The sequence below is a fragment of the Alosa alosa genome, chromosome 1 (assembly GCF_017589495.1).
Source record: "Alosa alosa isolate M-15738 ecotype Scorff River chromosome 1, AALO_Geno_1.1, whole genome shotgun sequence".
Classification (NCBI taxonomy): Eukaryota; Metazoa; Chordata; class Actinopteri; order Clupeiformes; family Clupeidae; genus Alosa; species Alosa alosa.
The window spans coordinates 20,953,239-20,976,301 of NC_063189.1; the positions used below are offsets into that span (position 1 = coordinate 20,953,239).

At 42.8% G+C, this 23,063-nt stretch overlaps 3 protein-coding genes across 3 annotated transcripts in view; 2 read left to right on the plus strand and 1 right to left on the minus strand.

Annotated features, from left to right (window-relative positions):
* pcm1 (pericentriolar material 1) overlaps positions 1 to 9,517 on the plus strand; it is a 33,089-nt gene extending 23,572 nt beyond the window's left edge. Inside the window, 16 exon segments of the mRNA XM_048252785.1 lie at positions 526 to 582; positions 1,400 to 1,572; positions 1,838 to 1,969; positions 2,388 to 2,508; positions 2,736 to 2,915; positions 3,174 to 3,277; positions 3,638 to 3,772; positions 3,897 to 4,098; positions 4,265 to 4,320; positions 4,428 to 4,587; positions 4,755 to 4,906; positions 5,371 to 5,431; positions 7,795 to 8,006; positions 8,118 to 8,210; positions 8,301 to 8,424; positions 8,564 to 9,517. Of these exon segments, the coding sequence (XP_048108742.1) occupies positions 526 to 582; positions 1,400 to 1,572; positions 1,838 to 1,969; positions 2,388 to 2,508; positions 2,736 to 2,915; positions 3,174 to 3,277; positions 3,638 to 3,772; positions 3,897 to 4,098; positions 4,265 to 4,320; positions 4,428 to 4,587; positions 4,755 to 4,906; positions 5,371 to 5,431; positions 7,795 to 8,006; positions 8,118 to 8,210; positions 8,301 to 8,424; positions 8,564 to 8,589 (1,988 nt within the window). The 3' untranslated portion in view covers positions 8,590 to 9,517.
* Positions 9,518 to 10,494: 977 nt separating this feature from the next.
* asah1b (N-acylsphingosine amidohydrolase (acid ceramidase) 1b) lies at positions 10,495 to 16,193 on the minus strand. The gene is made up of 15 exons (XM_048252798.1): positions 16,113 to 16,193; positions 15,747 to 15,912; positions 15,513 to 15,559; positions 15,130 to 15,220; positions 14,833 to 14,919; positions 14,625 to 14,703; positions 14,462 to 14,536; positions 14,304 to 14,349; positions 13,984 to 14,128; positions 13,401 to 13,455; positions 13,065 to 13,146; positions 12,049 to 12,180; positions 11,602 to 11,725; positions 11,056 to 11,112; positions 10,495 to 10,623 (listed from the first exon to the last, which is right to left on the minus strand). The coding sequence occupies exons 1-15, from the start codon at positions 16,145 to 16,147 to the stop codon at positions 10,534 to 10,536; spliced, it is 1,311 nt and encodes a 436-aa protein (XP_048108755.1). The 5' UTR covers positions 16,148 to 16,193; the 3' UTR covers positions 10,495 to 10,533.
* Positions 16,194 to 16,195: 2 nt separating this feature from the next.
* LOC125300701 (aryl hydrocarbon receptor interacting protein) lies at positions 16,196 to 23,019 on the plus strand. The gene is made up of 7 exons (XM_048252810.1): positions 16,196 to 16,331; positions 17,732 to 17,914; positions 18,108 to 18,296; positions 18,505 to 18,681; positions 19,000 to 19,141; positions 19,266 to 19,486; positions 22,186 to 23,019. Exons 1-7 carry the CDS (start codon positions 16,233 to 16,235, stop codon positions 22,189 to 22,191), a joined length of 1,017 nt encoding a protein of 338 aa, XP_048108767.1. The 5' UTR covers positions 16,196 to 16,232; the 3' UTR covers positions 22,192 to 23,019.
* The last annotated feature ends 44 nt before the right edge of the window (positions 23,020 to 23,063 follow it).

The window sequence follows — 23,063 nt, forward strand, 5'->3', positions numbered from 1 at the left end:
ATTCATGCTGTCATCACAAGCTGTATAGAATTACTGCACGTACCGCACCCTGGTTGTACATGCATGTCTACTAAAGGTTGCAGTTGCAAGGAGGAACCCAAATTCTGACTTGGCGTGTTTTAATGGTCATGTGCGTGGTTGATGTAAGTCCATTGTACATACACACATCCACTTACTGGATGTATTCTAAGTGTTTTCTTATTTGCATTGTGCAAATAAAGATGCATTGTGTTTCAAGCTGTAAGTGGGCTAAAAGACGGGCACCAAAGGCTATTCAAGTAGGAATTGTAATTCTGACAAGCATTTGAAGGCAGCATTAGACCATTTTAAGTCTGGGCAAAGCCTCGCCAAACGAAACGAAACAAAGCAAAAATCCAAACACGTTACTGTCTCGTTTGTGATGAGCTAGTTCAAAGTACATTTTGTCTGGCAGTAATTAGTAATCATATATATTCCCTGAATAACATCCTGCCAAGAGTCTATTTTATTTTTTGGTTTTGATATTTGTTGTTGTGCTCCTCACAGCGTATGCTTGGAGAACACCCTTCCTCTCTAACAGAATTGCATGCACTGAAGCTCCAGGTAACCACTTTTGCACCCCCGCATGTCTAAGAGACCCTCCCCCCCACCGCCCTCACCCATCCCAATTCTCCTCAACCATCCCTCTGTTGGCTAACATTCTCTTTTTCTCTAACAAGGCTGTCTGTTATGGGTAGAACGTTTTTCATTAATGAGGCACGCCATGCACAAGACGTCCTCCTCCGTCCTGGTTGATGTGTCACGTCGTCGTCATGGCTCTTTCACGTGTGATGGCGCTGTAGCTTGTCTCTGACTGGCTCTTTCAGACTAGATTGGTGGGAATGGCAGCTGCTGCTGTCTTTGATCTGAGTGGTACTTTGACTGTTTTTTCCCTCTAATAATACTTTTTTGCTGCTGACATCTGTACATGTTTGGTTCTGCCTCTCTACCACATTACCTGGCCAAAAATGACCAACCAGGATCCTTTACAGCAGGTGCCAAGAACTTTTTGACTGAAAGGAACTGCTGCCTGTTACTTTAGGAGGCTGTCCAAAATTATTCGAGGCAACTGACTCCTCTGTTTTGTGCGTTTACCGGCTCAGAACACAAAATGGCACACTTAATTAAGACTTCAGATTATATACTTGACCAGTTATTGTATACATAATATGTACTATTGAACTGCTTGAACCTCTATAATCATTGCAAGAATGACATTTGAAAATGATTTTGCACGATGATCGTTTTTTTTGGGTTTCTGATGCATACTCTGACTGCCCCTTCTACGTTTCCTTCTCCGTATCCCCCTTGTACCCCGTAGTGGTAAAGCTGTCCTTGCATTGTTGATTTGAGCATCCGTGTCTCCCCCTCTGTGCTTCAGATGCTAGCAGTGATTTCTCGCTGTTCGAAGCTCTGAGGGAGACCATCTACTCTGAGGTGGCTACCCTCATCTCCCAGAACGAGTCACGCCCACACTTCCTCATTGAGCTTTTCCACGAGTTGCAGCTTCTCAATTCTGACTACCTTCGCCAGAGGGCCCTCTACTCATTACAGGTATGGTGAGGAGCAGACAGTAGCTGTTCTATTCAATGCAAAATGTCTATCTGTACAGAATGCACCAATGCCATTTTTGACACCACATCAGAGCGTTTATTTGTTCTGTTGATATTTGTAGGTAATTTCTGAATGTTTTAAACATTAAAATCCTACACATAGTCCCCTTTTAAGATATTCACTCCCTAGTTCTCCAGTGTAAAATAGAAACGTCTGTTCTGTCTGATCTGCAATCTGTGCAATCTGTGATGCTGCTGACCTCCAGGACATCGTGACCAGGCACCTGACTGAGAAGAACGTGGCCGAGGACCAGGCTTCCTCCTTGGGGCCGGCGGTGTGGGTTGGGGGCTCCCAGTCTGAGCTCACCCCCAGTGAGAGTCTGGTCACCAGTGATGCGGTAAACACTCACTCCTCACTTCCTCTTTCTTTTGCTTCCATTTCCTCCCTTGCTTTTTGCGTCTCGTCAGTTGATAGATATCTGATAGTCAGCTGAACTCATGGGATTGGTAATAGGCACGAGTGGTGGTATGTGTGCATGGTCGAGGAAGATGATGAATAGAGAAAGGTCAAGCATTGGTAGTTTTGCGTAGTACCCAAGTACCTTTGTTTTGTTTTTTGCATCACTTCTGGTAAATCCCAAATACTCGCAAATACCGGTAATCATAGTTTCGAGTTGCATGATTAATTGCAGCCTTTGTGATATGCTAATATAGTTGCAGTAGTTCAATTTGTGATCGCAAATTGATTAATCTTTCAGCCCTACTAAGGAAGATGTATTACATGGCTTGAAACCAACTGGTGTTTGACTTGTGTAGGAGATGTCGGAAAAGAACATGGGCCTGAAGCCGAAGCTGGCGGTCGACGGTGACTCTGTGGATGAGGAGAGCTTCATGTCCACCTCCTCCAACCTGGAGCCCTTTGCCAGTGACGACCTAGGTGAGGGCAGCCAGCAATGAAAATCCTCAAATCCTGTTAGAGAACCCATCAGAGCAGTTCTCCTGCTGCCTAATCTCCAGGGCTGCTGCAAGCTTCGCTAATGTGCTAAGCTTTTATTCCCTCACCCATCCTGACTTTTATTCCCTCACCCATCCCTCGGTTTCTAAAGCTTTCATTCTTTTATCCTGCTCTTTTCTCTTACCCACTGCATCTCCCTCTGTGTGCAGGTAACACAGTGATTCACTTAGACAAAGCTCTGGCCAGGATGAGGGAATATGAGCGCATGAAGCTTAAGGCCGAGTTTAACCCGAGCAACAAAAACAGCTCTGCTGCTGACGCCTCTAACACTGACCTGCCCTCGCCTAGCAATGCCGCTGCTTCTGCTTCTGCTGCAGGACTACTGGAAGGTATGTGTGTGTGCGTGGTTGTGTTTCAAATTAAATGTATAGCATGTGTATAAATAAATGGTGGGAATCTCCTTAACATTAAAAATTGATAACGCTCCAACTGGCAGCCCTCAGGTGACAAACCCTAGTACTCTGGTAAAGATGTGTTGTGCAGTTGAAGGGCTACCCCACATATTGTGAATAGGCATTGGCCTGACATCTTCTGCTGGTCTGGTGAATGGGCCTTAGTGTGACCTGTGCTGCTGGTCTTGTGTGCAGGGTCCTGTCAGGCGTCTGGAGACATGCGCTGCCCTCAGATCGACACCCAGCAGCTGGATCGGCAGATCAAAGCCATCATGACTGAGGTCATCCCCTTCCTGAAGGTGAGCCGTCAGCACAATCATATCAGCTACTTAAGATCAGATGAAGATGAGGCCCCATATATCGAGTGGCTCCAGAGCAGATTTGGCCCTTATTCTTTGGCTGGGGAAGCATTTGCTGCAGAGCCACCTCCATTCGGAGTTAGGTTATGATGCTTTGTAAACTCAAAATACCTGAGGTGTTGAAAGACTCATCTGGCAAGGCTTTTATGCACCTATTTCTAAAATATAAAGCGTGCTTCATTTAGTGATTTGACAGAACCAATCCCCCTGCTGTTTTTGAAGAGGTAAAGCTATGCGTAGAGCCCGTTGTTAGTCGCACTGACCATAACGCCGGCCTCTGTCCTGCTGCCCGTCTCTCAGGAGCATATGGATGAGGTGTGCTCTCACCAGCTGCTCACCTCCGTGCGTCGCATGGTGCTCACGCTCACACAGCAAAACGACGAGAGCAAAGAGTTTGTGCGCTTCTTCCACCGGCAGCTGGGCGGCATTCTCCAGGTACGACCCAAATAGTGTCCTTATGGCTATGCCTCCTGTGGTTTGTGTCCTTTTATTTTATTCATGTTTTGGTGTGTGTGTGTGTGTGTGTGTGTGTGTCACGGTCATGCCTGTTCTCGTGCAGGACTCCCTGGGGAAGTTTGTTGGTCGCACACTGCAGGAGTGTGGGGAGGACCTGCTAGTGGAGATCTCGGAGATTCTATTTAACGAGCTGGCCTTCTTCAGACTCATGCAGGACCTTGATAACAATAGCAGCAGCACAGCTAAGAACCGCACCAAGAGAAGTCGCAGCGCTGTCTCCACCAAACACGCCAACAAGACTGAGGGTGTGTGTGTGCTGATGGTTTGGGACAGCCTGTGGTTTTAAATTGTATTTATTAATTGGTATGGAGTGGAGCCAACAGCAGCCCTGGACTGAAGTTCCATACTTTAGAAAAATGTTTGTCTGTATAATCTGTCTTGTAATGCATCTAATGTCTCTCTGTGCGTAGGGGAAAGGCACTGATGGCGAGACTACATTTTTGCCAGGTTACTGTGACCAAGACAAGGTTAGTTTTTAAACCAGCACAGAATGGCTCATGTGCAACAGCTGGTATGTTTTTTTCTTTGATAGCAGAGAGTAATTGTTTTTATTTATTTTATTTTTTTAATGCAGGATCGAGATGAGACCGAGCAGGAAGGGGCCACTCACAACCTGGAGAAAGAAGAGCATTTGGAAGAGAAGGATGGACAGAGCAGTGAAGCCTCTGAAGTGGAGGAGGAGGTGGAGGAGGAAGAGGAGGGCAGAGATGGAGATGGACCACGCCTTTCTATCAGTGAGCGACCAGATATTATGGAAATTCCAGAAAAATAAAGTATCGACTTTTAGTTCAGTGTTTCTTCTGGGATTGTCAAAGATGTGCGGTCTGATGGACTATAACTGTATGTGTCTGTCTGATCGACTATAACTGTATGTGTCTGTCTGTTTGTGGATGGGGTGCAGGCCTGTCCAAGGCAGAGACCCAACCCTTGACCAACTATGGCAGCGGTGAGGATGAGAACGAGCTGGAGGAGATGGAGGAGTTTGAGGCTGGGCCAGTGGAGGTCCAGACATCGCTACAAGCCAGCACCGACACCACACATGACAACAAACAGGTGTGTGTATCCGTGAGTCCAGGTGTGCATTTGAGCTTTTTAAAAGGTGCCCTAAGCGAGGTCATATGTTTTTTTAGGCTAAAACATTTTTTGTCACTTACAGCAAACATCACCTCACCATCCGCTAGCTGCCTGTGTCCTGAATACTGTAAAAAAAAAACGCGATCTCTGTGGACAACCCAGGCTCCAAAAACAGCCACAAAACAACTTGGGCAAACCTTGCCCATAAAAACATAACAAACTGTTCCAGCAAATCACCGATGTGATGCGCGTTTAGGAGAGTTTCCATTGCACGGGAGGGAGGGGGAGGAAGTAGTGAGCTAACTTTCTGTATTGTTTGAACGTCAACAGAAGTGACGTTACCCAGCATCGTTTAGAGCGCCTTTAAAAATTATTATTTTTTTTCGGTCTATATTATTGCCACTCATGTATTTCTCCTTCTCTTTACCTTGTTGTGAATGCAGTGTAATGCCGTGATTCAGAACAGCACCAGTCAAGATCATGAGACCTCAGAAGGTAATGAAGGTAAGGGCGAAGAGCCCTGTTTGCTTGGTGTCGGTCTTCAACTTGCCTGTAAAGAAACACTAAGACCCAGTTCTTATGCCAAAGAGCCATAAAAATGTCTGCTATGTATTCACCCCTTGCAGACACGTGACTTAAGTCACGTGACGGCTCCATGCTGGACGGCAAAAAGATTGGAGACGGACGGCAAATTACATTATGTCATAACGATTATGATGAACTGAACACCACTATAACACCTTTGTAGTTCAATGTATTGCTGTTTGGGGTCTGATAGTCAAAGACAGATGCAAGTGGTGTTGTTAGATGAAATGGGTCATGATCGCAAATGTAAAGTTATTAAAACTGGTGGTAACAGCAAGGGGAGATAATGTTAGGTCGTAAAGTTAGGCTACTGTAATTAACATTATGGTAAATGAACACCCATAAGTATTTCTGGACTAAAATATTGCAAAGCGATTTGGTTACTTTATTTGTCTTGCTTTTATCAGTTGTAACATAGTCAAAACGTTAAGAATGTCATATCAGAACATAAAATAATAACTTAGCCAACGTTTATCGTAGCTCATAGTGCTAGGGCTAATGTAACTAGTCAGTTTGTACGTTGCCCAGCGAATAACTTACTTCTTACATGTCTTAAGTTAAAGAATTGAAAGAAATAGGAAATAAAAAACTTGAACGGTATTATCTGTTTACATTCAGATCTTGCCAAAGACTTTGCCTAAGTGCTATCTGCCGTCCTGTTCAGAGTCTATGGTTGCTATAGCAACCGCTGCTGTGCTTCATACACTGAGGAGATAAGCATGCAATTGTGGTTGAAATACTCCCGAAACACAAAGAAAACAAACCAAAATATATCTATGCAAGAACATGGGATGTTGTTGTATTCCAAACAATAAGCCAACAGTCGTGGAAGGGCATTACTACGGTTAAATCTCACTATAATCTGGCCATCCTTAAAAATATTTTTGTTTGCAGTAACAGCCAAAAAAATGTAAAATGGGTAGGTAGGTCAATTTTTTTTTTTTCAAGATTCAAAGTAAAAAAAAAGTACAATTTTGGTCATGGTGATTACGAGGGAATGAATTTACACAAATGTGCATATCGTGGACGTAACTGACTGGGTCTTCAACCCGCGGCCTTCAGGCGCACCATTGCAAACCTCATTCTGATGCAGGTTATCTAGACCAGCCTTTCTCAAACTTCTTTGACCTGAGGCCCGGTCATGGCAGACTTTTTTTGGGTCATAAGGCTCATCTACATGTACCCAGAAAGAAGGCTACAATAGCTCTTGGCCACGTTATATTGAAATTTGACTATACAATACTCAATGCTATACAGTGTATTATACAGTCTCTGCTCTGTTTCTAAGGAAGTTCTAAAAAACAACGCCGTTCTATTAAGTTTCGTTAAATAAATAAATAGCCTTCCAACAGGTTGAAGCGGAGCTTTGATACCAATGTTATCGATTAGTTTCAGTTTCTCTCTCAAGAGACGCCGCATTGAATGAATGCTCATACCACCACTTAATTGTAGGGCTCCATGTTTAATGACATCGATAGCAGAAACGTTTGTTTTCTTTTTTTCGCCGATCCGCGGTTTCTTGATCAACTGCGCAGCAAATTATCAGATGAAGCACCGGGCCTAATTTCACTCCACGACTCCGCGGACCAGCAGTCTCCATGTTGCGGACCCATATTTTGAGAAATGCTAAATAGACCACAACCAATTTCAATACTCGACACGGTCACCGTTAGACTAGGGGAGAAGGGATGAGAAAAGATCTGGCCACAGTTCTTCCAGAACTTCGTGCCAAAAAAGCGTTATCAGTTTGTGTGAATGAAACGGCGTAGGCCATAGTGTGACATGCGCGTAAAACCAATGGTGTAGAGATGACGCCACAGGTTTTTTTAAGTGAGCCACGTTTGCATGTAGGCAATTTATATTCACAATACTTGGGCCTACTAAAATAAATATTATTTTATTGCGCTTTGTATTGGTTGTTTAAAAAAAACAGTCGGTCGGTATTAACGCAAGTTTACAACCGCAAGTCGGTCGGACTAAAAGGGGAAAAAAATAAATATTTGGGTCGGTTCTAAATTGACAGGGTCGGTCGGGTTACGGCAAACGAAAATATTTTTAAGGATGGCCTCTCCTAGCTGTGCGATATGTCCCATTACAACCCATTGATTTGATTTGTGTTCTTGCCGTCCACTAGGCTATTTTGCTGTGGCGCGAACAAAATGTGACGTCACATGCAAGGGGTGAATAAAGCAGTGTTTGAAGCCCATGTAACGTTTTCAGTTTGTATCTCTTCCCGGTTACCATCGACTTTGCTCCCCTCACCACCTTTTTTCTTTTCCCAGCCAAAAGCACTAAGTCAGAGTCCATAGAGGTGATGGACTCCCCGGAGGAAGATCGTGGGAGCAGCCACTCTGGAGCTGAGCCAGAGGCGCAGGGCGAAGCAGAGGGGAGCGAGGTGCCCACTGTCCCGGTCACTGTCAACGGGCAGGGTGGCTCCCAAGGCTCCAGCTCTGGAAGCCCCGACACAGAGTCTCCAGTCATGATCAGTGTGGACGTATGTTACACTTGTCATTACTCATCGCTGTTTTCAATGTAAAGATCATGGTGATTTGTCTGGCTACATGATTTGGGGTTGCATTAGAAGCTGATTGTCCTCTGCTCATAGGAGGTAGGCTCAGGAAACACTAGCCAGAAATCAGATGAGGATGACTTTGTGAAGGTGGAGGATCTGCCTCTACAGCTCTCTGTAATGTCTGAGGTGAGTGGGACAGGGGTCTGCTTGAGTTCTCTGTGTGTGTGTGTGGAAGAGAGTGAGAATGCATAAAGAATCTGTGTCCTGTTTCCTCAGGAGGAGTTGAGGAAGAGGATCACGGAGGAGCAGCAGAACAACAACCTGACAGTGGAGCTCCTCAACGGCAACACAGAGGGCCTCACAGGGCTCATTGGTGATGGCCTGGCCCTGAAAGAACCTGGTAAACGAACTACTGCTGCTACTGCTTCATGTCATTCATTATAAATTATGTGTTATGAACTCTGCCTGAACTGTGGATTCTTCGTTAAATTTTCTCCATGAGCATAATTAAATTGTTTCTTTTTCTTGTCTTTCTCCAGAGACCGTCGGAGCCCAGAGTGCATGAGGAAGTCTGGGCCATCCCCAACACTAGTGCAACATCATCCATGCTGCTTTACACTAGAGGAAAGTGACTCAACACGTGTGTTAAGGTTAAGCTGAGCCTACGAAATGGAAAAAGAGACTAATCTCATTAGGTTCCAATGGCACCACGCTGCTGCAATCTACTGTTCTACATAGAAGGAATTGTCTAACTGTACATGAAGGGGTTCTTTGTTGAACCCTAGATGACGTTTTTATAAGACGGAAATTTTAGGGTTAGAGGACTCATGTTGCTGTCCATAGGCTCTGCAGTAGTCTGTGTAATGTTTTTTTTTTATTTTATTTCAGTCTTTTAAGATCTTTTGTTATTTTAAATGAAGCCTCAGAGAGGAAGCTGGTTAGGATGGGCTTGGGTCCTGTTGTGGACATTTGCAATCAGTTACTGTTACTTAGTTATGGCATGGTGGCGTTTCTTCTGTTCCTGTGCCTGACTGCATTAAATGCCCCCCAACACCCTGCGGCCTGCCACCGTGCATTTGGCCTTTTAAAGCCTTGGTTCAGTAGAAGCAGGTAGGCATCTCAGAATTCAACTTTTTTGTAGATGTGTTGACATGTGATCGGTCAGAGTATAGTTGCCAAAACTTGCTCGGTTGGTATGTCATGGGCTACATGGCAAAAGAGAATGGACCCCTCCCCGGCACTAAAATGTCCGTCTGTCTGTCTTGCCTGCCTTTTGTGGGGGGGTTGGGGTAGAGGTCGACCTCAGATGCACTCTTTTAAATGTGTATGTATCGTTTTAGTTTTATGTTTTCAGGCACGTTGGCCTTTTTCAGTGCTTGGGCATCTTATCCCATTCTGATTTCCATGTAATTCAGATATTTACTATGAGGTTTTAAGATTAAATGAAAAAAAAAAGAATAAAACATTGATTTTTACTTTTCCCTCCAGTAAAATGTAGCTCAAGTCTCTTTTGTGCCCTAGTCCTGAAACAAAACATTACAGCTTCATTGCACCCTTCCCAAACAAACAATAGACGTAATTTAAAATTGTCATTGTTTATTTCATAATGTTAGGACATTGATCTGAAAGATTTAGCAAAAGAAGTTTGCATCTGCATCTTTTATAGTGGTTAGCTGGGTAAGCACAGAACATATTGGTTTAGAATTAGAGTAGAATTTAGTGAGTTCCATCACTTATGGGGCAAAACCCTTTTACCATCTTTCAAGCATTCAAGTTTTAAACATAATGTAGAAAAATTAAACCATTCGAAACCTGAGGTATACAGACTTGCTAAAACTACAAACATCAAATACAAACTTCAAACATGCTGTTTCAAACAACTGACACCGCACACCTGATATGCCAAATAGTTTTAACATGCTTAAATCCATTCTCAATCAAGTGCTCAGATAAGCATGTGCAGACTTCGCTTCTAAGGTCCAATCCTTGTTTGCATAGATAAAGGTAGACAGGACATTTAAAACGTGCAGAAAATATCTTTATGGTAGGGGGCAATTCCACAGAAAATTGACTTTTTGTCACATCCATAACGCCAGTGGAATGCCTTGGCATTTGTATGATGTGAATAGCAACATTTAATTTTTGTGCATTTTTTTTTTTTTTTTTTTTTTTTTTTTTTTTTTTTCTCATGTACATTCTTCAGTCAAAAATAGCAAATGCTCAAATTTCATGTAATCATTCACATCATACCATACCATCACATTTTATTGGCGTTATGGATGTTACAAAAAATGTAATTTTCCATGGAATTGCCCTAGGGATGACTCCCAAAAGGTCTAATTTCTAAGCAGTTGATTCCAAGTGGTTAATGAAGGCATTCAGTGGTGTGTATGACTAGGATCAGCCAGTATTCTGATTCATTCCTCTTGGTGAGATGCTTCTCCCTGATGTAGGTTTTTTTTTTTTTTTCCTTCCTTAAATCAATTTACCGGTAATGTCAGAATAGCCTTCACCAAGGCATGCATGGGTTGGGGCAGTCTCGCACAAAAGACTCCAACTTGCCCTTTGATACCTCCATCAGTGTAGTGTAGGTGGTCAGCTGGGGACAGAAAATCCCAGCGAAATGTGTAAGAGGATGACTGTCGCACCAGTCAAAAAATGTGTCATGAAGAGGAAAAAACATAAATATATATATATATATATATATATTGCACCTGAGTCGCAGGACCAGCCAAACTTAAAAAAAAAGTGTGACTTATAGTCTGGAAAATACGGTATGCTAAACTAGTTTACTTGGATGTAAAATTTACAATTTTGTGAATAGAAATGCTTCATTGATTGATTATGAAGCTCTAATGGACAGGTCTCAATAATTATCCTGTGCAGTCAATGTCTTATTGACATTTCACTTTCCCTTCAGATAAATATAGAGGCCTTGAGGACCTACCTCTTAATAAACAATGAGTGATGCTCAATGGTGCAGACATTTTAATTTCATTTGAATGCTGGAATATAGTATTTCAACACCCACCTTGTTCAAAACTGGCTTTGTTGAGAGAACATCATAGAGAGTCTTGAAGGAGATGTTCTGTAAAGACAGTCACTTTTTTTTTAACGCAATGTAAAATATTTTCTTTTATTAATTGCTTGCTTCGGTTAGGTTAAAGGTTGTAATCAGCGATTTCAGGCACAAACATGAATTATCACATTCATCTAATCTTTCTTAACGATCCGCTAGCTGCCTGCCCCATAAGCAGGCCGTCAAAAAACGAGTCTCTGTAGGCAGCCTAGGCTCCGAGATCTGTACACAAAAACAATTGCTACCAACAAGGGTTGGCAACCACTCAAGGGCAAAATAAAGTGTTTCAACCAATAATCGACGAGATGCGCGTTTAGGGGAGTTTTAATTGCACGGGAAGGGGAGGCAGTAGCGAGCTAGCTCTGTTTTGTTTAAACATCAACAGAAGTGACGTATCCCCACTATCGCTGATACAACCTTTAAGACTACACTTTCATTGGCATTACTGCCTGGGATTGAGCCCCCTTGTCCTGAGGAGAGGGTGTATGATTAACTTACAGGCTGTAGCGTCTGGTTCATGCACTTCATGCCAGGCGTCCTGCGGTTGTCCAGGAACAGCGGCTCCTTCCAGTGGTCATAGTTGGTCTGCAGCAGGTACCACCTACCCTGCTTTAAGTTCAGTCTGGCAGAGAAAAGAGTGGCTAAATGTCCACAGGCTCCAAGTTTCCAAAACAACTTAATGAAATGCAAATGCGTCACAGCTATAATCCCTGATTCTGCTCTCTGGATTGTATATTTCATTGTGGTGTTTACTTGTACACAAAAGATTTGTGTAATGTTGTCTCATTAAACATCAATGGATGTGCCATTTACCCACATTAGATAATGTATGTGTGCTCTCTCCCGCTCAGAATGGAAGTGATTTGGTATTGGCTCTTAGTTTTGTGTAAAGAGGAGCTGTGAGGAAGGGTAACTGCTACTAAGCAAAAGGGGAGTCGCACTCACTCCAAGGGCTTCAGGCTCTGTGTTCGGGCACGGGTGATGAGGCAGCCCTGTCCAGTCTGGTTTCCTCCCAGGATGAAGTAGGCAGGAGCCAACAGTTTTGTCTGGGACAGCATGGACCTGGCCTCCTCATAACTGCAGCATGGGAGGAAAACATTCTTTATTTTATCTCTTTTACTCCAGTTACCATTCAGCCATACCGAGAGAGAAGGGTTCCACTCAGTTCTTCAACACCTACAATCACCTGCACATGCCTAACCATAGCACCTTCCAGGCAGCGCTGCCTTGAAGACAACGTTGGGGGCATAAAACACCAAGAAACAGTCAGTCCTCTTTGTCGACATCAGCTCCACACTCAACACAATCCAACATCAAATCTGGAGGGTAGTATTCCATCAACCTCGCTAATGAAAGCGGTGATTGAACAAAAATGGCCTGGCTTGAACTAGCGTGGACTTTAACTTACGGCTGAAGCTCTTCCATTAACTCAAATTAGCTGCATCTTGCCTTTGTTTATTCAAGCGAGGCTTAGGTCAGCTTCATGTCTACCCATGCACGAGGTAGAATAGTAGACCAAAACAGCAGTTTGACAGAAAGAGGATATGTGTCGTAAAATTAAGGGAATTCTGTCCGATTTACAAGCGCCATCTACAGAATTTCCATTGAAAGACATGAAATTGATTAAATTAGATAGTTGCCTACATAAATTGGAGAATAATGAAAGCATACGTTTAAACAATGATCATGGTTTGAAATCGACAGAGTGTTAGGGCCACACATGAAGAGAACACATTTTCTGAAAGCTCTGTTGCCCACCTCCTGCTCTTGCTTTACAAAAGCACAATTCACCTATACTGCTGTACTGCTCCCTCTTTGTGATGTGATTGTCTCAGGTGGGGTTGGGAATGTATGCTGCTACATGTTACATGTGGTGCTGTGCCCACACTCTTGTTATGGAACTGTGGAGTGATGTGTGAAAATGATCATCCCTGAGGACATTAAAGAATAGAATGAATCACCTGGTGGAATTCTCCAGAACTGTGCGAGTCAGGAAGCCCATCCACATGGCATCCCTGTGATGCAGAAGCCACTCAATGATGCCTACAACAGACAGGTAAACCAGCAGAGCCCGTAATGACCATGCATAATTATCTACAAGTAGTTTCAAACAAGCATAACCATGTATTATTATATATGATTGATAATGAACAGAACTGAATAGCATATGATGCCAAGTGTGAAGCAAAACTTAACATCATTTTAACATTTTGATGTGTATTTCATATGGGCATTTGACCATTATTCCACTGGGTCCATTTGTTTTCAGGCAAATGTAGTGCTGGAAAGGGGCTCACCAATATAGCCTCCATCCATGCTGAAGCGCTCGTTGATGGTGAGGGAAAATGAGTGCTATGAAGAATTTTAGCAAACTATGAATTTGAATGTGTACTTCTAAACAAGATTTTACTGTAGATATTTAATTTATAGTTTAAAACTACCGAAAGTCTGAAGAATAAGTTCTCATATGGTAACTTGCACAGCAAAAGCCAAGCCTATAATTAACTCCTCACCAGCCATAGACTGCCAGACACAGTAGTGTTATCATTTGTAATTGCAGAATGTGGGTGGGAAATCTGTTTAAGTCAGGACAGTATAGACCCTTTCAACAAGGTAAACAAAAACAATGCTTGAACATTCTATTTGGGCCCCAATCTACTTCCTCTGCATTAAGATAACATATGGAATGTTAAAACCTAAGTCTTGTGGGGCCAACTATGATGCTGATAATGGAACTCTCTTGAAAGGGTCCATACTGTGCATGACTGTCATAAATCAGTGAATTAACTACAGCCGTACTGCAACAGCCTGACTGCCATAGGGGCATTCTCTGGACTTCCTCGTCCTCGTCTGTGTCCAATTCCCCCCGTCTCCACTCACCGGCCTCATGCCAGTCAGCATGCCTACGTAGCCGGCAAAGCCTGTGGACTTGAAGACAGTGTGGTTGCTCCTCCGGAAGTCAATGTTCACCACCAGTGGTTTCAGCTTCTCTGTGATCATCCATGACTTGTTCTTCATGTCCCATCTGTAAAGGGAGAGGTAGATACCGGTCATCGTTGCCGTCAAAAACAGAGCAAGCAAATAAAGGTAAAATCTCTGCAGTCGTCCAGATTAGTTCCTTCTGGTACATACACTGTTGATTTAATAGTATAAAGTTATTTTGTCCCATTTCTGACACGTGATAAAACTCAACATCTCACCCCATGAACAGTCCAAAATCCAGATTTCTGCCATGGATCAAATTACCTGTTACAGAAACGGTACAAAACTTTGTTTTACTGTCAGTGACAATTTCGTGTAGGCTACATCATTAGTCCAATGTATTCATACTGCTATTATTTAGCTTAAAAGTACTCACCGTCTGAGTCTTCAGCAACTACTGAGGTGCAAACAGTGAACACTTCGTAGAACAGATTGAAAAGTGTAACCTCACCTGTGAGGTACAAAGAGGAAACACCCTTAACAAATTACGACATCAACCCAAGTTAACATTTCCTTAGTCTACTTGTCCTCTCACATACCCAATGGAACTCCGGAACCTGCTGCTATTCCTTTAAGTTCTTCATTAAATGGATACGGAAGTGTGTCAACTATGAGAGGCTGAAAGAACAGAGATCTTACGGTCATAAGTGGAGAAGTGAAACTCTCCTTTCATTTATCATGTATTTATTTTCTGAGGAGAAAGTTTGAAGGAAGGTTGGAGGAAAGTTGGAATTATTAAATACTTACCAGAATACTGTCAACAAATTCAATAAGTTTCCCACTGGGAACAAAAGCATCAGCTAAATCCTTGATGACCTTGATCATGCTGGCAATCTACAAAAAATACAGGAGGATAATGATCCCACTGGTGCCAACAGTTTCCAACACAGTGATGTCATTCTGTGTCTGAGGTTTCTGTCTCTTAGTTTTCACGTGATATATCCAGCTATTTTACTACTAAAGAACGTTGTAATTGAATATAGCCTGTCTTTATTGATTGCCCCAAGGTAACTTGTTTACAGAACACCCTTAAAAAGCACTTACCTCATCTTTCTTCTCAGACATTAGTGCTGCCCATCTTTTGCTTGGAGGCAAATCTAGGTCAACTGTGTACCAGGTAACTGCACCCTTGAACCTGTCAATGGAAAATGTTTGCCACTGTTAATGCCCTGAACTTTGTAACCTCTTATAAGATGCTGTGTCACTGTTTCACCTCACAGACTGTCTGTGAGGCGAAACAATCCAGTTACACAGAATTTCAAAACATGATCTTGTGTTAGGACTGGTTACGACACTTGCACCGCAGGACAAATGACAGGCCTAGTTAACCCGGGCAGCTACATTACATAGTCGAATGTTATCGGGAAATACTGTTTTGCGAATGTAGTGATACACATAGACACATACACATAGACCAGAATACATACGTTGGACCCTGAGGGGGATACATGCCAGTTCTGCATTCTTCAGTGTACTGCAGTGATAGACAGACAGATCATGAGAGTTTAGGAGTTTAGAACTAATGGCAAATTGGGAAATTAATCCCGTGTCTAACAATAACATCAAAAGGAAAACTTGTTGCGGCATTTTAAGTCAGCATAGCCTAATAGTTCACGAACGCAGATAATTTAACATTTCATTTCTTAACTGTTTTTACTCACCGGTGGAACATACTGCGTCGACACAATTGTCACTGTTGAGGTCAAGAAAATACAAAAAGCCAAGCGAGACATCTTAGTCTGTGTACAGCACACAACAACTTCGGAAAACACGGAAGTTTTTCGTCCTCGTGATTTCTTATTGATGGAATGTACCATCATAGGTAGTCTGGAGGTAGAGAACGGGGGTGTACGTTTGCTTACATCAGACAAAAATGAATAATAGCCTATGTGAAAGCGGAAAACAGGAAAATCACAGGTGCTCACAATCTAAGTGAACTGATATTTAAACTTGCACTTTCCAAAGGGCCTTTATAAGGAACTGTGCTGAAACTATTTATATGTACTAGAAGAGACGGGCTCTGGTACCTCTTCATCATCTCGGAGTTCCTGCGACCAGACATCGTGACTCTTCGGCATTTCCCGATTTGTCCCGCGAGTACAGGATCCTCCCACTTCTCTACGAACTAATGCTGTTTTCGAACAAGGATGGAGGAGATAGCAGTGGCTCTCAGCGCGGAAGGGATACAGAAAAAAGTAGTCTGTCCTGGCAGAGGGCAGTTATCAACATTTTCCGACGGAACTAAGGTACTCATGTTGTTCCGTAAGCATCCCGATAACCTCACTGGTAGCTGTGTTGCGTAATTTTTCTATAGAACAACTGGAGGATAGTTAGCTAGCTAACGTTAGCTAGTCTAGCATAGGGCAAAGGATAGGTAAGAAATCGACGAACTTTATCACTTAACGACTGGTGCGTTACGCACTAGGATGTTTAATTGCATTTTGTGTTTCGATGATGGTTCAATAAGGTAGATCCTCACAGAAAGGAAAGGGTTTCTGGTTTACCTGATGGTGGGCTACTGGAGAAACGGTACGCCTCCTCAAAACACGTCATTTATTTCACTGAGTGGCAGTCGGTAGGGCCAGTAAAACACTACCAGAGCACGTCTACGGGCTACGTTCTCTGATACTACTGTGTTTTATCCATAGACTGTAAAAAATATATTTATCCTAGCCTACAACGTCACTTAATCAGCTAGCTAATTTATGCACTGTTAGTTATAGGAATGTTCCTATACTGTAACTTAGGCAATGCCTTGCTATCGTTAACTGGTTAAGAGTTTTTTCAACGTAGCTCGGTTTGTCTTGGGTATCTGTTGTGGTAAACCAAACCAGAAAACATGGATCTAACGTTCATGTTAGTAGTTTGCGCTAGGAAAGTAAGCTCATTTGCAGTTACTCTGTCAAATTGTTATGTCCAACATGCAACAGTGTAACTTCCATTTTGTAATTTTGTAAAGTGAAGAGGTATAGCCTACAGCAGTGGTTCTCAAACTTTTCACAATAAATACCACCTCAGAAAACAATTGGCTCTCCGTCCAAGTACCATCATTATGACTGCCATTAAAATATAATAGCGTAGTAGGCCATTTTGTATGTTGAATATACTGCTTTGCGTCGTTTGTTGCTTGCAGGTGCCATGGAAGGGCCACTAGTCACTTGTGCTGGGCTAATTGTCACCAACTTCAGTTTCTGCTTGACATATTCACCACACTTTGTAATACTTCCAGTTTGGAGCCATGGTTGCATGACTGTTTTTTGATCCATCACGTTTGCTTCCTTTTCCTTTGGTTGCCATCACAACTTGTCAACCATTTGCTAATACTCCATACAGTTACACTAACCTAGTAGGCTTATTGGCTCCTAGTACTAGCCTAGTAGGCCTATTAGCTCCTACTGACAGATGTAAAAATGAATATAGGCTACTTTTGTCATGAAAGACAAAAAATAGTTTAAATTTAACTTAAGTGATTGTGTGGTTAAGGATTTTGAATGATATATAATTTGGAGTTATTATGTGATCTTTACAAAAAAATCTTGGAGACTTCTGTACCATTAGAAGATTCTGTGTACCACCAGTGTTAGTTTGAGAACCACTGGCCTACAGCAACACCAGTTCAGTTAGTAAGTGATTCTGTTTTGTTTAGGTAAAGTTCCACTATCGCACCAGCCTTTGCGATGGAACCGTGTTGGATGACTCGAGATCAGCGGAGTGCCACAGCAAGCCCATGGAACTGATCATGGGGAAGAAATTCAAGCTGCCTGTCTGGGAGCAGATAGTCACAACTATGAGGGAGGGTGAAATTTCTGAATTCACCTGCGAAGTCAAGGTTTGTTTTGCCATTACTAAAGGAGACACTCTGAGAAAGAGAAACGTTAGCTGTAATGGACGTGTCCTCAAGAACACAATGTTAAGCTAGTCAACCTCTGAGAGTAACTAGATACTGTTGTCAGATGTGTCATTAAACATCACTTTAATCTGGGCAGAAAAAAAAATACCTCCATGTTCATGTTCTTCCCCAGCACACAGCGCTGTATCCACAGATGTCCCAGTCCTTGAGGAACATCAGGGCAGGGAAAGATCCTCTGGAGGGCCAGAGGCACTGTTGCGGCATTGCCCAGATACACTCCCACCACTCAACAGGCCACCACGACCTGGACGAGCTGCAGGCCAACCCCCAGCCTCTTGTCTTCACTATAGAGCTTCTGCAGGTGAGGGTCTGGGTTGCTCTTCTGCTGCATTTCAGTATGTTACACAATTGTGATGTCAGCATTAAATCAAATCAGATAGTCCAGAACACGGAAGTGGTCTTTAATCCACCTAAAAGGCCACATTATCCAACTCTTTATTGAGCTCAGGTATAAATCACCACTATTTTCCTTTAGAGGCCTCATATTATCCATTTCTCCTGTTCCTTAGGTCTTGACCCCAGGTACCTTCCAGCTGGACACCTGGGCAATGACAGATGAGGAGAAGATGGAAGCTGTGCCTCAGATTCATGAACAGGGCAATGCACTCTTCAAACAGGGTGACTTTGCGGGAGCGGCTGAAAATTACCATAATGCCATTGCCTGCCTGAAGAACCTGCAGATGAAGGTGAGTTAACAGTATTGCAAAGGAACTGGGCAGGTGGACCGACACTCTTGTGGGTCATGTACTGGTGCTTGTAATCTGACACGTTTCTGTTGTGTATATAATATCACGCTAGCTGCAGCTCTAAGTTCTTTGGCTACTTTGTGTGCATCCCTACCCTTTGTGTCGGTGTTGTGTAATACATGCCTAAATGAGTCATTTTTTTGTCATTCTGTCCATGGCCTTGCTTACATCTTTCTTGAATTCCCCCTGGGGATCAATAAAGTATCTATCTATCTATCTATCTATCTATCTATTGTTTTACCTCTCTGTGGTGCTCAGGAGAAACCAGGAGATGAGCCCTGGATTAAAATAGACAACATGATCACACCCCTGCTGCTCAACTACTGCCAGTGCAAGCTCAACCAGAATCAGTACTATGAGGTACTGGAACACTGCTCCTCACTCCTCTCTAAATACGAAGGTGAGTTTGTCCTCAGTCTGCCTACCAACTTAAGTTTCATACGTCCCAAAGATGGTATTGTTATATCAAAGCCATGATTGCCCTAACATCTGAAGCTAACTATTGGTCTTTGATTTGATCACAGACAACGTGAAGGCATACTTTAAGCGTGGCAAAGCCCATGCTGCAGTATGGAATGAGAAGGAGGCACGATCTGACTTTGCCAACGTGGTGAAGCTGGACCCAAGCCTGGCACCGATGGTGGCACGCGAGCTTAGAGCGATGGAGGAGCGCATCCGTGAAAAAGAGAAGGAAGAGAAGGGCCGCTACAAAAATCTTTTTGCTGCCGGTGCAACTGCCACCACGGTAAGACATTAGGCCTTAGCTAGCCTCTCAGACTAACAGTCAACATGTGATGTGGTGTATTGTATGCAAGAATTAAAGCTGCAGTTGACAAGATTTTTTTGATCATATTCACTGACACCGACACTATGCTGAACAGAACAACATAAGTCAGCCGGTTTTAGAAAAATAAAACACACTTCTACCTCCACTTAGAGCCTGTTATTTGTTTTGCAAAAATCCACAGCTCCCGGTTCTTCTGGTCCAATCAGAGCAGGGCTGTGTGAGATCTGACTGTCAATCACAGTCTGGTGCAAACTCCATGAGGGGGTGCTCGGTGGTAGTGGGGGAGGGGCAATCTTGTAGATCTTGTTGATCCATTGATGGAATAATCTGGTCATTCAGTATATTCAGGTAGTCAGCTGACCTCATTCTTTTTGGCACATAACATTGCTGAACCTAGACCTGTGGGGTATTCCACAAACGGAGGTTAAAACACAGAGTTAACGCTGAACTTTAGGTTGATTGACCCTGCGCCGACTAAACCAGAGCTGTCGGTTCCACCGTACCGCTTATGAATTAGTTCAATCAACACAGGGTTGGTTAACGCAGGGTTGTGCGTGTCCACGCCAAACCTATAAATGGCGAAAAGGGCCACATAAAATACTGGCCTTGAACTCCAGGTCCTCCTGGAGAGTTATGATGAGGAAAAAGGTGTTATAATGAAGAAAGAAATTAAGAGAAAAATCAGAGAAATAAAGCCTAAATGTGTAAGTTTCATGACAAAAGCACAATCCTAAATATTTGAACTATGAATCTATTAATATCTCAGGAACGTTAACAAAGCTTAACTATCACATAACCTGTTATACAAAGATGTACTCTGATGGGCCCCAACTATCATCTGATCAAGATGAAATATAAAAACGTCATACAAACTTTTCCCACCATCGTACTGGCCTACATATTTGTCAGTCCAGCATTTAAATTGTCATAACATATTTGACACTCCTGCATGTAAATAACCACTTTTTTTTAAGCCAATCGTGAAGAGGGCCGACAGTCGGCAGATGGTCTATGATATGCTCATAATGCAACGCATTCATAATGCCACGCATTGTTGAAATTTATAGCTCAAATTGGATTCAATACATCCTGGCATCGTGGACCGAACCAGCCCATTTTGCCTCCACATTAGTGATCATGTAGGAAGCATTACATATCATCTTTTTAATGATAAAAAAAATCAAGATTGACAGCGATTAACAAACCATCATGAAGATATTGGAAATGCATGGCCAATATAGGCTGCGTAGGCTGTACCTACCTGAACACCCAGATGACAAGTCAACAACAAGGGTCATTTCTGTGCCATTTGGGAACACTTAAAGCATATAATGCTGACCTGCGAGTTGGTGAAACCCCATTTTAATGACCCTTGTGGGTTCGTGGCCAGGAGCGCACCAAGCGCTTCAGCGCAAGATAGAATTTACACACTGATCGGTAGACTGTAGCTTTCCCTATATGCTCAGTATCTCCAACACTGTACAAAAAACAATCCGTCGCAAAAAAACAGAGCAATGCAAATCGTTTGCAGTGAACTGAAGCCAGGTCCACGATTGGTAACCTTGGCAATGTAGGGCTAGAGAAGGCTATTTAAATATATGAAAGATTCACGCGAAAAACGATATCGCTCCAGCAAAAAATCATCAAGATAAGACAAGATGTCGAGCGGTGGTCTTATCACTCTCTCTCGGTGGATTGCCCAAATTATTTGCACTCTGATGTCAACAGGGCTCTCATCAAAAGGGCATGCCATTGCAAACATGTGAGATCTGCCGTGAACGTGGGTTTAAATAGCCTACCCTGAGCAAAACCGGGTTATCTTCCAAACTTAACCTGCGCAAAACCTGCTCCGACCAGGTTTGATTCAGAGCATATGTTTCTATAGTAACTTAGATACCGTGTTCATTTTGGAACGGAAAACCTAGGGTTACCGCAAACCTCGGGTTAACTTACCCGGTTTTGTGATAAAACCGGCTTTGTGGAATACCCCACTGACCAACTGCAGCAACCCCAGATCATAACACTGACCCCATTGGGAAGCTGTTACCTATTTGCTTAGTAGTTAAATCCAGTTAGTGACCTTTCTTTGGCCAGGCAGTATCTATAAGAGTCTTAAGCTCCGGTGATGTCAAACCTTGTGCACGCAGAGATCACTGCTTCGAGTATACCACACCCCATGTATATTTCACTGTCAATAACTGATAATGTGTGTTGTTTGCAAAGATATGTTCTTTATCCAACTCTTGGTGTAAGAGTTTTGTATTTTACTGGGCACATTTAAGCAGTTAATTGAGGTGTTTCTGGCTGTTGCTTTCATGTTTTAAAACAACCCCTGTATAATTTGGCCTTTTACTTTGGGTACAGAAATGTGTCGTTGTGTTTTAGTTTGCAATGTGCACCAGCTAGGGTTGAAGTCGGCAAACCAGTTTACTGTTTGTTGACATCGCTGTCAACAAGCATCTGAAGAGGATTGATTTTAGTTGTTTTGTTGTTGACAGCCTTATCAATGAACAGGAAACTGGTTTGCCGACTTCAAGTAAGCTAGGAAGCCCATATTCAAGTAAGCACAAAGCCCATATTGATGGTATTGTGACCATAGGTGTAAGTTGTGTTGGTACTGTTGATCTAACTTTTTTCCCCTCTTTTCTTTTTTCCAGGGCTAAATCTTTTAGTATTATGCGAAGTAGCAAAGCAGCTGTAAATGTGGACCCATTGCTTTTTATGCGTCTCTTTTGTACACACACCTTCCGTCCATGCACTATACATGTTCAGACATCTGCAACACCAAACTAGAAGTTCATCCTCAGGCCATGAACCCAGAATCTTTCATGGTCCTAAGAAATGACATGTACTCTGCTGCCACGTCTCACTCAGATATTCGTATACACTTCATGGTGTTCACTGCTCACTGGAATTAATTATTCCTGGTGGTCCACACACCTGAAGTGACATGGTCATTCAAGACAATCAGTGGAACCAGGAAGTTTGTTACACTAGTCTTCTGACCTTGGACTTAGAGATCACATCATTACCCGTACCTGCACTTCATGTTACTCAGTTATATCATGCTCATTATATTCATATTTATATTCTTTTAAACTATTATGTATTCATGTGTTTTGATTGTAACTCTGTATAATCGTGTGTAACCATGCTTGAGCTTTGTGACTTATCTTCCTTGATGGGTTTAAGTAATGGGCAGGATGACATCCTACTGCAGTCACAGACCAAAACCTCAGCATGTTCTGTGAGCAAGGAGCAGGCCAGCCAGTGACACTGTGTGAGAAGTCCTGAGACTTTTTTCTGTGGCCAAGCATAATGTATCAGTCATGTGTATTGACTCATTTTTAAAAGATATGGTTGACTGGACACTTGGATGTGCTGTTTTCCCCCTCTAATAATTGCCTTCAGACTAATATTTTGGGAGAACCATGCCTTTGTCCTTCTGCAGTTTGTGACTGAGGTCTAATAAAGATGAGTCTCATATGGTTCCTAATGCTTCTGTATCCACACAAACACCACAAACCATTATGTT

Bases quoted from the DNA above. Each gene is read 5' to 3' on its own strand.
- LOC125300701 (XM_048252810.1), top strand. From the start codon at position 16,233: ATGGAGGAGATAGCAGTGGCTCTCAGCGCGGAAGGGATACAGAAAAAA. The intron at 16,332-17,731 runs GTACTCATGTTG...TGTTTTGTTTAG, and splicing joins CATTTTCCGACGGAACTAAG to GTAAAGTTCCACTATCGCAC. The intron at 18,297-18,504 runs GTGAGGGTCTGG...CCTGTTCCTTAG, and splicing joins TCACTATAGAGCTTCTGCAG to GTCTTGACCCCAGGTACCTT.
- asah1b (XM_048252798.1), bottom strand. From the start codon at position 16,147: ATGTCTGGTCGCAGGAACTCCGAGATGATGAAGAG. The intron at 14,920-15,129 runs GTAAGTGCTTTT...TATTTTTTGTAG, and splicing joins TGTCTGAGAAGAAAGATGAG to ATTGCCAGCATGATCAAGGT. The intron at 14,350-14,461 runs GTGAGTACTTTT...TTTCTGTAACAG, and splicing joins AGTTGCTGAAGACTCAGACG to GTAATTTGATCCATGGCAGA.